The sequence below is a fragment of the Chaetodon auriga genome, chromosome 4 (genome assembly GCF_051107435.1).
Source record: "Chaetodon auriga isolate fChaAug3 chromosome 4, fChaAug3.hap1, whole genome shotgun sequence".
Lineage (NCBI taxonomy): Eukaryota > Metazoa > Chordata > Actinopteri > Chaetodontiformes > Chaetodontidae > Chaetodon > Chaetodon auriga.
In genome coordinates this window covers 23,879,677-23,893,742 of record NC_135077.1, presented here as the reverse complement: position 1 = coordinate 23,893,742, position 14,066 = coordinate 23,879,677, and the positions used below count along the sequence as shown (strand labels likewise).

Sequence of the window (14,066 nt, the reverse complement as noted above, 5' to 3'; positions counted from 1 at the left end):
TGATGAAGAGGAGCGATGAAACCAAATAAAAGCAGACAAAAAGCAAAGTACCAAAGTACCAAAGTGCTCTGGGATGACTGTCATTTTGAGGATGTGAGGAGGCATAGCTTTTATTGTCCTGTGGATTAACCGAGCAGCAAACGTTCAGCGCTGCGGTGCTGGATGTTGCCGTTGAGTTTGTTTGCTAGGTTAACAACTTGCAAAGGTCAGTGGTGAAACACCACTAAAGACGTGGATCGTCTCATAACAAGACAGGGTGCATTGTTTACATTCAGCTGTCTTATGTGAAACTGTTAACGCTGATGTAACACGTGTTAGTTGTGTTGCTTGTCGCTATTACTCTAAAATATAACACCATAGATTTAAAAGAATAGCTTATGTTACATCATTTCCACCATTAGTCGACTCTAGCATTTTTATTTTTTTTTTTTGCACAAAAGTACATAGGATGACAGATACAAACAATGCAAATACTCAGATTGCACCCAAATGTCTGAATAGTTTAATGTCCAAAATATGAAAATAATGGGCCATCTTTCTCCGAACTGAAACTTCTTACTAAGACCACATCTCATGCCCGCGTTACCCCTTTTCACCAAATTGCTGTAAATTACGTGAAACTTTCAAATCTGGCAACACCAGGGCTCGCGTAATATCGCACTGCCGCCCACATTTTGGCGTTAGCTGTTACTCTGTGTGAGTCTGACTTGTGTTTCTCCTCAGTGTCCTCAGCAATTACACACATCTTGGGAGGCGAAGGTTGTTTCTGAATGTCTCCTCTGGAGTTTCTCAGGTGAGCATTAAACCCGCTGCTGATACTGAGCTTCCAACATCTCTATCGCTAAGTTATATTTTTCAGGACAGTAGCTACGACAGGTTGACCTGTGGCAAACACACGTACTTCTGTGCTGCAAATGCGAACGTCACCCGACCTCTCTGTTTATCTAAACTTACCTTTGGCTAAGTTTGTTGCTGTTAGTAACAAACTTAGTGACGACAAGTGTTTGGTTTCACATAATGGCGATTAGCTTATGTTTAGCCACAGCTAACAACATCGTGGCCTCTCTGGCTTGCCGTAGCATGCTGTCTTCTCTGTGGTGGGACTACTGTTGCCACGGCGACCCCACTCACAAATTATCGATGGTAGAACTAGCTGAACTTAAAACTGCCGAGCACTCAAGACACGCCGACACCTAAAACGAAGCACACACGGATAAAAATGGCATCTTGTCTGGTCCCCGACTTCCCGGCCGTTATGGTCGCTCTCGAGCATTTAAAGGAACTGGACAAGCAGCTGAAAGAGGACGGGATACCTTTCGCACCTGAAGCCAGCCTCCATCTGGCAGAGATAACTGCTGCTATCACTGAGCTGGAGGCGGACCGGCGTGCTGCTCACGAACATTTAGAAGTGGAAACCATAGAAAACAGCAAACTAAGACACCAGTTTGACAATATAAGAGAAAGCATGAGCCAGGAAATTATGGCTGACGTAGCAGCGGCCCGGGCATCCAATGCTGAGGAGATTGAGCAGCTGCACAAAGACCTCAGTGCAGTCTCTCAGCTCCAAGAAGCCACCGTGAAGAGGCAGGAAGCCCTCTTGAGCCAGAATGAAGTGCTGTACCTAGAGCGAGAGCAGGTGAAGGCTGAACACGGAGAGATCGTTGCTGATCTGAATGATCAAATCACCTTTAAATATGGTTTACAGATGCAGTTAGATCAGACACGGGAACAGATAGAGGAGCTGAAGTCCTGCAGCGCTGCTGTCGAGCAGGAAAAGATAACACTGCAGCAGAACATGGTGCTGGAGAGAGAGGCTGTCACTGTGAAGCAAGACAACCTGTCCAGGGAAGTGGACCAGGTGGAGGGGGAAATTAAGCAGCAGAAACAAGCGGTCAGGAGGAGCAGAAGAGAGCTGGACAGAGTTAATGTCAAGAAACGAGAGACTCATAGTCATCTGGGCGAGCTCATGATTCACATGGCCAAGCTGGAGAGCAGTTTACAAAGACTGACGGCGTCTCGGTGTCAGTGCGAGACGCAGCTGGAGGGGGAGACCCAAAAGCATCAGGAATTGAGGCAACAGAGACAAACGCTGAAGAAAGAGCTGTGTGAGTTAAGGGAAGCCTTCAGAGTTGCCGTCCAGGGTCTTAAAGAGGAAATTGCCACCATGGAAGATAAAATAGAGGAGGGTCGAGCGTTAAGATTGCGCCGACAAGACTCCCTGGCTCAAATCTATGAGAGATTCAAGCACCAGCACGAGGAAGAGAGTGAAGTGAGAGTGGAGCATCTCCATGTTTCACAGCAGCTGGAGCGATCCAAGCTGCAGCTGGAGGATCGCATTGCCTCCATAGTCAAACACAGAAAGGAGATCAAAGAGATGGACAAGCAGATCGCAGACCTCCTGGAGGCTGACACAATCAACAGGCGCGTGTTTGAGAGGAATCAGGAAGAGATGTGTAGTAACGTGGATACAGAGAAGAGGAACATCAGCCATCTTGAGGAGGAGAAGAGGCAGGCAACAAGGTTCTTGGAGGAGGCGAAGAGGAAGCAGGAGGAGCACGTGGCCAAGATGACCTTTGATATGAGCAGCGTCAGGATGAGGCACCAGGAGCTTCGACAAGAGGAGGCCGCGCTCCAGCAGCGGCAGCCCAAGAGTGCAGATGCTGACTTGCTGATGAGTCATGTGACCCAGTGTCAGGAGGAGTACAGACAGAGAGAGACCAAACACCATCAGGAAATAGAGCAGTACACCGCACAGACTGAGAGCATTATGAGGAGCGACGAGGAGAAGCAGAGGGAGGTGGAGGAGAAAGAGGAGATGCTGAAGGAGGTGGAAGCAAAGTGCAACGAAGAAAAATCCAGGCACAGGAGGCTGGAAATGCTGACCTCTGAGCTGACGAGGAAGAGGAACGATCTGGAGCTGTCGATTCAGAGGCTGAAGGAGAAAACCAGCTCTCTGCTTCAGCCCAAAGAGGAGATGAAGGCTGAGCTGGAGGAGCTGCGACAAAGTTACATGGATGTTCTCGGCAAACAGGCGTCAGATCTAAGAGCTGCAGAGATGAGCATCTATGACAATAGAGTGAAACTGGAGCAGGTCAGCATGGAGAACAGCAGGCTGCTTCTCTGTATCACACAGATGACAGAAGCTGTGAGCAGAGCCAGGGAGGACAAAGACACATACAGGCAGGAGATTCACCAGCTCAAGCGCGACATAAAGGCCACGTTTGAGACTTTACAGGAAGCATGGAGGGAGGATTTCTTGGTAACTGAGGACTGTCAGAGCAGGGATGGTGCTCTGTTGGTGTCAATGAGTGCCATTGTTAACTGTCTGAAGATCAGGAGGCAACAGTTAGGCCATGTGAGGACACTCCTACACCAACAAATGTTAGACTTCAGCAAACGACTGGGAGACAAAACAACTGTAGAACAGCAGAGTTGAGTTGATTAATGTCTCTGATTCTGTGTCACGAAGAGTTAAATGTCTGCTAATGAGAATTTAGACAAAACGTATGTCTGGGATCCTCAGAGTTGATATTAATTTGTAATAAAAATTTAAAGCACACAGCCATAAGTCATGTCTCTTATGTGTGTTTTTAATGTATGCTCATCAACAGGTCTTTTTCACAGAAGACATTTTAACACGTCACAGTAAGAGAAGCACAGATAGAAATAATACAATAAATGACGGCTGAATTTCATCCATCTGCTTCACTTTCAGGGTCCTGAGATTGTCCATGATGACTTGGACAACTACTATGCACTCATTAAGTTAAATAGCAGTTATCAGTGTGTGTGATCTTTGATAGTAATAATAAGGCCGCTTATAGAGAAACAATGAATTCAGATCTGTTTTTGAACGGGGGCCTTGAATGCACTCTGTGTTGTGGTTCTCTCTTCCCATGTGCCCACCTGAAAGTATTGCTAACTGCTTTCCAAAGTGCAGAGTCGAAGCAGGTAAAATAGAGAAGTATCAAGTTCCTGTTTGCCACATACATGAACATAAAAACCGTGAAGAAAACATGACAAACTAAACAAACAGCTTAAGTCTGTCCTCCAGACATTCTCCTTTTATTAAGGAAACATTATTTAAATCACAAGGTTTTAACACCACTGCTGTTTTTTTTTTACTTTCTTCTGCTGCCATTGTGATGCTGTTACTCAGTAGAAATACAGACTATATGTGTATTTGTTCAATTACCAGCTTGTTTGTTCCTTTTTTTCTTTGTATCAGAGAGCACAGTAATTCCACAAATTTCCACTAATTCTGCAAACTAGCTGTCACTCACTGTGTTTTGGTCGTAAATATATTTGTTTGTAAATGCTTTAGTTTTTAGTGAAGCAAACCAAACCATGTCAAGATGAAGTGGAAAATTGGAAAGAAATGGATTAACTGAAATTGTCCGTAGGTGTGAGTGTGTGAGTTGTCTGTCTGTCTGTGTGTGTGTGTGTGTATGTAGCCCTGCGATCGGCTGGCGACCGGTTCAGGGTGTACCCCGCCTCTCGCCCATTGCTAGCTGGGATAGGCTCCAGCCCCCCGCAACCCCGAAATGGGATGCGCGGGTAAAGAAGATGAATGAATGAATGAATGGATTAACTGATAAGTTTGAAGAAAACACGTTGTTGCTCTTCTGTCCTCTCAAGACTTCCAGCGTGAGGACTTGGTCCCTGTGCAGCTCCTACCAGCAGATGGCAGGAGAGACCGGGCTTCTCTCCACTGTGACCTTCCCCTGCAGCTAGAGGGTCAAGCAACCACCCACTTCCCTCTGAACAAAAACATGCAGACACATGCACAGAGAGGTGCGTTCCCTCCGTCTGTGTCACACACTGCTAGAGCCACATAGAGGCAGAGAACGACAAGGCAACAAGGCAGCAGCTGAACAAGTGCAGCTGAAGGAGCTCCGGCAGTTTATTCCAGTAAAGAAGGTAAGCCATGAGATGAACAGGAAGAAAACTTTACTCTGAACTCCTTTGTGCCGCGTGATCCAGCAGTGTCATAATTCCAAAGAAAAAAAGTCCATTTCCAAACACGCTCACCGCCTCTGCATTGACTGTGGATTATTTATCAGGGCAGAGGTGAAAAGTCTGTATGGGAATAGACTTTTCTTTGGATGCTTGGGGAATTTGATTCCCTGCACCGCAAAAGAGACAAAGCAAGTGCTGTGCGTTACCTTTACTCAGGCTGTGTCATAAATCCTATTTGACCTGTTTTTCACTCGTGAGTCACTTGGATATCTTCAGTTATCTTCAGCTGAAGGACACGTGCTGCTGTAAAGTTGGAAGGACTCTTTCAGTGCTTTTTATTTTCGGTCTCAGCTGAGATGGAAACGGCTTACTTTTAAGTTCTGAAAAAAACATTTTAAAGATATAAAAGCTTCTGACGAGGCCTCTGAATGCTGACTGTGCTCATTACAGTAACACTGCTAACAAGTGGTTCTTATGAATTTTAACATTGTCTTTAGGCCACAGGACGGGGCCCTCCGCTAATTTTTATATGTAAGAATCAGTTTACTAGTAATGAGGAGTACTACTCAGCCTGTGAATGATGCATAATCTGAGAAAATATTTCAGAATTATACACAATGCTTGTGTACATGTTTGTGATCTCACCACATTATTCGTCTCCTGTTTAAATACAAGCCCAGTTCCAAAAGAGTTGGGACGCTGTGTAAAACATTAGTAAAAACAGAGTGCAGTTATTTGCAGACAAACTGTGTTCACTGACATCATTTTTAAAGTGTTCCTCAGTTCATGCAGTAACATCCTTTATCCAGTCATGTGTTCACAAAGTGGTGAACCTCTCTCCATCCTTGCTTGTGAACGACTGAGTCTTTCCAGGATGCCCCTTTCATACCCAATCATGATACTATCACCTGTTACCAATCAACCTGTTTACCTGTGGAATGTTCCAAACAGGTGTTTTTGGAGCGTTCCACTACCTCTCAGTCTTTAGTTGCTCCTGTCCAAACTTGTTTGAAACATGCTGCTGCATCAAGTTTAGAGTATATTTACAAAAATCAATGAAGCTGATGAGGTGAAACATTAAATGTATTTTCTTTGTGCTGTTTTCAGTTCATCACATGTCAAAAGGGATCAGCAAGTCATCACATTCTCTTTGTTTTTTTTGGAGTCAGATTTTGTAAGATATGAAGTTGATTTAAGACTGAAGGTGATGAGTGCTTTGCATTATGTGACACAGTATAAACAGAATGCTGATGTGATTCTGTCATCGTTACCTATATTGTCTCATACTGTACTATGAGAAGGGCCACAAGAGGTTCATGCTTAAGTTTGCTCCCAGCTAAAACAAAGTGCCGCCATCTTTGCTAATGCAACATGCTTATGTGGATTGAGAAGCTCCTTTATGTTGTAGTCGCTCAGCTTAGCCTGTCTAAAGGTCAGAGAATAAAGAAGCAATTCAACAGGGCAAACTAGATATCATACATGATGCCACACACACACACATACACTCACTCATACATCACCCACATACATCACATCTTTATACACAATAAGATCACAAATAAAACCATTACAGTGAAGTTGTTTCAGGTGCCGTGACGTCACAGACACACACGCACGCATACACACACACACACACACACAGGCCCACGCACCCACTCACAAATTGTAATATGATTAGGTTGCTGCCCTTCAATGTGGAAATGTCAATATGCCACTAAAGGATACAGTGACATACTTTCTCTCTCTCATACACACACACACACACACACACACACACACACACACACACATACACATTATCTCTCCCTTGCTCTCATCTCATGCACCTTAATCAGACCACTACAATAAATTATTCTGCCTGGACCCACAAGAGGTTGGCTACAGGATATGAGTCACACTGCCCTGACAGCAGTGCGCATGCACACACACACACACACATTGCACATTATCAATGAAGGCTCATTCCTCCTGTGTGGACATTTTGTTGCTTGATGATTTTTTCCACTGCTGGTTTAAAAACAGCCTCCTTGCTGTAGAAATCATGTGTTTCAGTGTCACGCTGGTGCCGACCACAATGTGTCGTGACTTGTAGTAAATGCGTAGCGACTCTGCACAGCCTGAGTCTTGCGTCCACAGACGTGAGTCATCACTTACAAGTCAGCAGAGCTTTTAGTTAGTATGTCTGCTCACCTGCTCGCTGACACGCTGACGTCAAAGCAACACAGTGGAAGATGAAGCCGTTTGCTCCTTGACTCCATCCTGTTGGATTAAGGGATCCAAATAGAGAAGAAGAACGGGGCTTTGTCTCCGCTCATACAACATCAGACTTATTTTGATCACAGGAATTTGTCTGGTTTATATTCACAGAGGAACAGGTGGATGTTTCACCGAGCTCTCTGCAGAATACTGATTTAGGCTCAGACGCTGTTTGCTGCCAGTTTCACATTTTCATTCCACATACCTGTGTGGTTTTGTTCCAGGAATGATCTGCTGTACTTTACCTGTGCAACACTCTGATTACTGCCATTAAGAACAACAGTGTTCACGGGCAATAACCTGTGCGATCAATGAAGGCAGTCTGTACACACAACCCTTCATACTGGTGCTTCGTGATCAAAGTCTTCACTGCAAATATCATGTGAGCCTGGACAGACATGCATGTCAACTGCAGCTTGACTGTTTGGTGGAGGCATTCAACCATGAGGATGAAGTTCTAGTTTTTAAGATTCCTTTTGTGTTTATTGGATAACAGAGGCAGACAGGAAAGTCAGAGAGGGTATGACATGGCAACAAAGGTCACGGGCTGGAGTCACACCTGCTACACTGCGGTGGCTATGGAATCCATCCAGAAGTGCTGAGATGCTTCAGTCTGGGCCAAAATGGTGGACTGCCTGACTGTTCTACTCCCTTTTCACAGTTTGCATGTCATTCATTGAAACCATTTGACTATCCAGTATTTCACAAAAAGAAGATTAGTGAGGAAAAAAACTGGAATTATGTCTTAAATGAGATGACCCCTCACATTCATGACGTGAGCCCTTAGCGAGGCCTCAGGCCGCAGGTTGGGAACTGCTGCCTCATGCTGTAGTTATTCTGTCTCAATGAACAAAGTCGATGCGAGCCCGAAATATTACTAAATCTTGTTAAATTTGGAAAAATGCAATGTTCTGCATTGGAAAATAACACTGAGCGGTGATGTAACGTCACTGACGATAAACTGTGATCAACCTGACCAGGATGCTGTCACAACACGCAGGGTGAGGAAGTTGTTCTTGCAAAACACGCACACACTCACACATGCACACACGCATGTGCTCTGGACTGTGCACCGCTGACATTGATCCTGACATGTTTTGCTCAGTGTTCAGGCGACAGTCTGAGAATCTTATCTGCAGATCATCCAAAACAACATATCTGTCAGTAATATATGTGCCACACACTCAGCTTGTGTGTGTGTGTGAGCGGCGGTGTCCGTTGCGCAGTGTGTCCCTCTCCCTCACCGGCACATGGCCTGTAATACTCCATATGGCCTGATGACGTCTATGCTTCCTAATCTCTCTCTCTCTCTCTCTCTCTCTCTCTCTCCCCAAGGCTTTATAGGCAGCAGTGAGCAGTCAGATTTCCACAATCACACAGAGAGCAACACATCTGTCACGTTCTCCTTTTGTCGTGAAAAAACTTGGGGTGTAGCCAGGAAGCTTAAACCAGCTGACGCAAACCGTACAGTATCTGTGATAGCAGCATTCAAGAGAGGCATTAAGGACAATTTACTCAAGCGCAGAGTGGACATAGCTGTGGACAGTGATGGACACTATGGGTAAGAGGCAACTGTTGTTTATTTTGATATATGAGGCCGTGTTTGGATGTATAGTAAATGCTTTGTACACATGACCGTGTCTTTTTGCATGGTGCAAGATCAGAGGTGGAAGGTTTTACAGCGACAGTGATGCTGTGGAGCAGACAGCGTTGATTTAATCGTATTGAGTGTGGCTGCTGCTGGCATGTATATAGATCAACACAGACCCTCATAATAATTAACAGGCATGTCTGACAGAGTCAATGCACCAGGGTTCGTGTTATATGCAGACAGGAGTGGTCGCTGGCTGTCTCACTGGAGTCCTGTTATCGCTCACTCACACATAGAACTGGACAGATCCTGAACATCAGCGGTCAAACTGCCTCTCATCTCTCCTTTTATAGTCATATAGTTCTGGTGTAGAAGAAGTGAGGCCCATTAGTCTCAATGAGTTTGACAGCAGAGGTCAGTGTCAGTTTTGTGCATATTAATGAATGAGCCTGTTCCCTCTCTGCAAAACTACCAGTCAGTTTGACCCATTTCGGTTTGACCCACTGCAGTTCAGAGTTCTCACAAACAGCCATCTTGTTAGAGACCCATGGTGGTAGAAAGCAGAGGAGCAGATGGCGCCTGTGTGTGTGCGCACACACACACACACACACACTTCTACACACAGTGCTTATTATCAACAGGGTGTGACCTCTACAAAGTAAAATCTGCTATTGAAAGTGAAAGTTTCCTCCCTGTAGTGCTGCTCTAATGAACACTGCTGGACTATCCAGCAGTATGAGAGTTTATTCATGGCAGTTAAAATAGCTATTACCAATATTTTTCTATTAACTCTGGATTAAAAATGGCCGAGTTGTACGAAAGGCATCATTCATAACAGCAAATTCTCAGCAGCTCTTTCAGGTGAGTGTTAAAGAGCCAGATATTTCCCTCAGGAGGCGATGAAGACCAAAAAGGGAGTAAAAAGAGGAGTGAATTTTGGACTTTCATGCATTAGGTGGACAGAAACAAGACTCCAAATAAATGCTAATGTTGCTCCATGTCTGCTCGATGTGTTAAGAAGCAGCTGTTTGCTCACGCACTGGCCAAGAAAAGGTCATAAGGTCAGTATGTTCTGTTTACAGCATGTTCTGTTTACAGAACATACTAACCTTATGACCTGCTATTGCAGGTTTAAACTGTCACCGCAGTGACAGAGATACTACACATCAAACGTGATCAAAGAGTGGGATGTGGCCAATAATTTATTTCCAACTCATCTGTTAAAACTGTTAATAGTCTGTGACAGTCGCCGGGAAACATCAGTGTTATTTTTAGGTTGCTGTAATGATTCAGTTCACATGTGAGTGGACAGATGTTGAAGGGGGACGGACGGCGAGCTGAGCTGCACCCGTGCAGTCGCACTGAGATTTGTCTCAGTGAGGCTGCTCCAGAGGACTCAGCAGCTGAGAGTGGAGCCTGTGAGAGGGGCCCCTCGCCTCTTAATCTGAAGCTGAAGGTCAACAAACACAGTGAATAGAAAACTATCTGACGGCTCGTGAAGCAGCACCACCTGCTTGTCAGAGGTGTCCCCTGCCGTGAACCTACGGACGAGTTTGAAATGTACATTCGTCACCACCTTTGTCTGTTTCTTCCACAGTTTGTCCAATGGGTGGAGGGGCCACCAAGCTGTACAGCACCCTGACTCAGACCCTCAGCAGCAGCTCTCCTCTCGCCCTCCCGCCATCCCATCTGGACCCCCACCCTCCTGTGGACACAGCCCTGGATCCGGCTTTCTGTCAGGTGCGTCCTCCTCTTCTGTTCACAGAGCAGGTTTCACACAATAAGACGCAGGAATCGTGTCCGTATGTCAATCTGAACCCTGAGCTGAAATACATGTCATGTCTGTCTTGCTGGAGCAGAAGGGGTCCGATCCAGCGGAGCTGCTTCGACAGTGTGAGGAGGCCCTCAGGGACAGACCGCCTCGCTTCCACAGGAAGTTCACTCACCTCAGTGATGGAGACAGCGCCCCCGGGAGCCCCATCAGGGTGATGCAGTGGAACATTCTGGCCCAAGGTAGACTGCTTTTAGTCTGACAATAGTCCAAGATCACATCACACTGTTGTGGGCTTTGATGTATGTAATGACTTGTTTTAATTTAAAAAACAGGTCTAGACAAAGTGTGGAAGCATGTGATGATATGATGAAACAAATGGCTTTCAAATTGTGTGCCAATTCTTCTTCCTTACTAACATTACCTGAATGAGATTCACAGGAGCAAACATGAATTGTTCTTTTTTTGTGATCTGATCTGACCAATGATTAGAGAACATCCCAGTGTTTCCTATTACACCATTAAGTTATTCATTTTTACTAAAATCTATACAGCTATTGCCAAATAATACATCTGAAACCTGGGAATACGCTTGAGTTCACTTAGAAAGAATGCATCTTCATCTGTACCATGATCAAAAATACTTTGAACGTGAACCATATTTACTGTTGATCAATATGTTACTGTAACAGGATGTAAGTGGCTGAAATGTAATGAGTTCAGGAAACAGGTGTGTGCTGTACATGTTTGCAATAATCACCTCGGCCTCAATGTCAAACTGATGGCTTTTTGTGTACCAAGCCATTCCTGGTGATTTAACACAGGTCAGTTGGAGATATTAGGTCTAAACCTTCCCTCCATTTGCTTCTATTCATTAAAGCAGCAGTAATCAGTGTTTTTCTATTAGCCATCAGATCAAATGGGGGAAAGGGGTTTCTGATAGTGATGAACCCACTAATATTTATCACCTCTGTGCAGTTTCCTTCAGCTCCAATGAGCATTTTAGGCTCTTTCAGCTCATCGTTTTGGTTTTACAGCCCACAGGGTAACTGTTGTGGTTTCCTTTTTTTAAGCATGAACAAGTTGCAGCAAGGAGATATCCTGATGGAACACTTGCTAACATAAATGATGGAGTGTTGTTTAGCTACTCAAGGTTAACTCTTTACTGAAGTCCGATCTCCTTCTGTCCCCTGTCCTTCAGCTCTGGGCGAAGGACTTGACAGTTTTGTCCAGTGTCCCCTGGAGGCCCTCAGCTGGTCCCGCAGGAAGTACCTCATCTTAGAAGAGATCCTCACCTACCGACCTCATATCCTGTGTCTGCAGGAAGTCGACCACTACTACGACACCTTCCAGCCGGTTCTGGCAGGTCTGGGTTACAGCAGTAACTTTTGCCCGAAGCCCTGGTCGCCGTGCCTGGATGTGGAGGGCAACAATGGTCCCGACGGCTGCGCGCTGTTCTTCGATCAGTCGCGATACGAGTTCCTGGACAGCATGAACATACGGCTTTCTGCCATGAGGATTCCAACCAATCAGGTGGGTAGAATCTCTTTAAAAGTGCACATGGACACATAGAATCCGGCTCATAAACACCTCTAAAACGCTGCTCTCCTGCCACAGGTTGCTGTGGTGATGATGCTGCGCTGTCGGAGCACAGGCAGATGCTTGTGTGTGGCCGTGACCCACCTTAAGGCTCGTTCTGGCTGGGAGTGGCTCCGCAGCGCCCAGGGCTCTGACCTCCTGCGACACCTCCAGACTCTGGTCCAGAAACACGCCAGCGGGCCCACAGGTGCTCCTGCCTCTGACATTCCTCTGCTCATATGTGGCGATTTCAACGCAATCCCAACCGAGGAGGTGTACCGACGTTTCACAGCGTCGCCTCTTGGTTTGGACTCGGCCTATAAGAAGCTCAGTCAGGACGGTTTGACTGAGCCAGAGTACACAACATGGAAGATTCGACCAACAGGGGAATGCTGTACCACTCTGGACTACATCTGGTACAGTCAGGACACGCTGAGAGTGGATGCAGTTTTGGACATGCCCAGTGAGGGACAGATTGGGCCAAACAGGCTTCCGTCCTTTAGCTATCCGTCCGACCATCTTTCTCTGGTTTGTGACTTCAGCTTTAAGGAGGAGTGACGGGGAAATGAACAACTGGCACACAGGAAGGGACGATGCTGCGAAGAGACTGAAGTCAAGACTGGGTCCTGGTCGGCGTGCAGAGGAGACGCCACGTCTGAGCGAATGGGAGAGGAGGAAGAGTTCACACTGCCAATGTACTACAGAGCGACTGACCAAGTGTTTTTGCTGTGGATGTGTGAGGTTTCTATTTGATGGCTGTTGGAGTATAGAATTACATAGATTTACTCTCTCTGACTAAGCTCTCCCTGGTTTGCTCATTATGTGGACGTTTGGACATTAAAGGGTCAGTTCACCCAAAATACACAGTACCAAATTATCCAGTCGTATCTAGTGATGGTACCTAAGTTAGTTCAAGCTCCGGATCCTTTCAGGCAGGGATGGGTCGTGATTTTCAAATAGTCATTAAAATGCTAGAGTCACAAGTCTACAACAACTATGCACATCTGAGAGCGAAGCATGCTCACTGTGTGAGTGTGTGTGTGTGTGTGTGTGTGTGTGTGTGTGTGTGTGTGTAAATGAATTGTCCTCTGTGAATATTGAACACTATATTTGCTTGAAATGCCCATTGTCACTTTCAGCTGAATGTCACAATAACAGTGCAAACATTCGTTTCAGTGCTAAATGTAATTTACTCTGAGCAGAAGTATCAGTGATACAATAACTGGTATGACAAACATGAAACCACAGACTGTGGAAATGTGCTGCAATATTTTTGGTCTATTGCCTATGAACTGTGACGGTTCTCCTGGGAACAGGTCTGTTTAGCGAGACATGCTGTACCAACTGACAGCTCAGAGACTGGCAGAACCACCTCGTGACCCGATACAGAGTCAGAGCACCACAGTTTCGTGTTCCTGTCGAGGCATCGTGCTGTATGTGCTTGACTTGCATGTGATACAGAAACACACTTGAACCATTTTTTAAATGTCTAATAACCTTGAATGTCAAAGGCTACTTTAGACTTTTGTAAACATTTCCAGTAACACACACCAAAGAGAATATTTGTTGATTTGGTGTGACTTTAAAATATGTTGGGTTTTTTTTCCATCTGTTCATGTGCATCTCCTCAGCTACACCATGACTGAATATCACCCTGATTTATCTTTGTCTACCTTATTGATGAAACAATAAGTTCTGTAAACTCAAGTATCAGGGTTTAAGAATGTGCAAAGTAACCACAGAAGCAGTCTGCACTCACTGTACTTCTGCTTCATTGGGAAAATGTTATCACTACTGAAAAAAAAGAAAAAAACAGGTTACTGTTGATCACATTTGATTTTACAAGTAACCTCCAAGCTTCAATGTAAAAAGTTTAAAAAAATAAATATATAAACCATGATGAAAACATTG

The 14,066-nt window shown here is 45.2% G+C and overlaps 2 protein-coding genes across 4 annotated transcripts; both read left to right on the top strand.

The window, feature by feature from the left end:
• The first annotated feature begins 669 nt into the window (after positions 1–669).
• Positions 670–14,066, top strand: LOC143318848 (nocturnin-like). Of its 3 annotated transcripts, XM_076727336.1 has the most exons (7): positions 670–793; positions 4,639–4,920; positions 8,551–8,776; positions 10,404–10,546; positions 10,666–10,819; positions 11,779–12,110; positions 12,195–14,066. In XM_076727336.1, the coding sequence occupies exons 3-7, from the start codon at positions 8,764–8,766 to the stop codon at positions 12,711–12,713; spliced, it is 1,161 nt and encodes a 386-aa protein (XP_076583451.1). In that variant the 5' UTR covers positions 670–793; positions 4,639–4,920; positions 8,551–8,763; the 3' UTR covers positions 12,714–14,066. The 3 variants fall into 3 exon arrangements, with proteins under 3 accessions (XP_076583451.1, XP_076583453.1, XP_076583452.1); XM_076727338.1 differs by lacking the exons at positions 670–793; positions 8,551–8,776 and having other exon boundaries at positions 4,781–4,920; XM_076727337.1 differs by lacking the exons at positions 670–793; positions 4,639–4,920 and having other exon boundaries at positions 8,522–8,776.
• ccdc175 (coiled-coil domain containing 175) lies at positions 1,135–3,436 on the top strand. The gene has a single exon (XM_076727328.1). The coding sequence runs from the start codon at positions 1,220–1,222 to the stop codon at positions 3,434–3,436; it is 2,217 nt and encodes a 738-aa protein (XP_076583443.1). The 5' UTR covers positions 1,135–1,219.

What these genes read in the sequence shown, in the direction of transcription:
- ccdc175 (XM_076727328.1), top strand. Translation starts at nt 1,220, where the DNA reads ATGGCATCTTGTCTGGTCCCCGACTTCCCGGCCGTTATGGTCGCTCTC.
- LOC143318848 (XM_076727336.1), top strand. An exon ending in GTGGAACATTCTGGCCCAAG is followed by an intron (nt 10,820 to 11,778) that starts GTAGACTGCTTT and finishes CCTGTCCTTCAG; the next exon opens with CTCTGGGCGAAGGACTTGAC. An exon ending in TGAGGATTCCAACCAATCAG is followed by an intron (nt 12,111 to 12,194) that starts GTGGGTAGAATC and finishes CTCCTGCCACAG; the next exon opens with GTTGCTGTGGTGATGATGCT.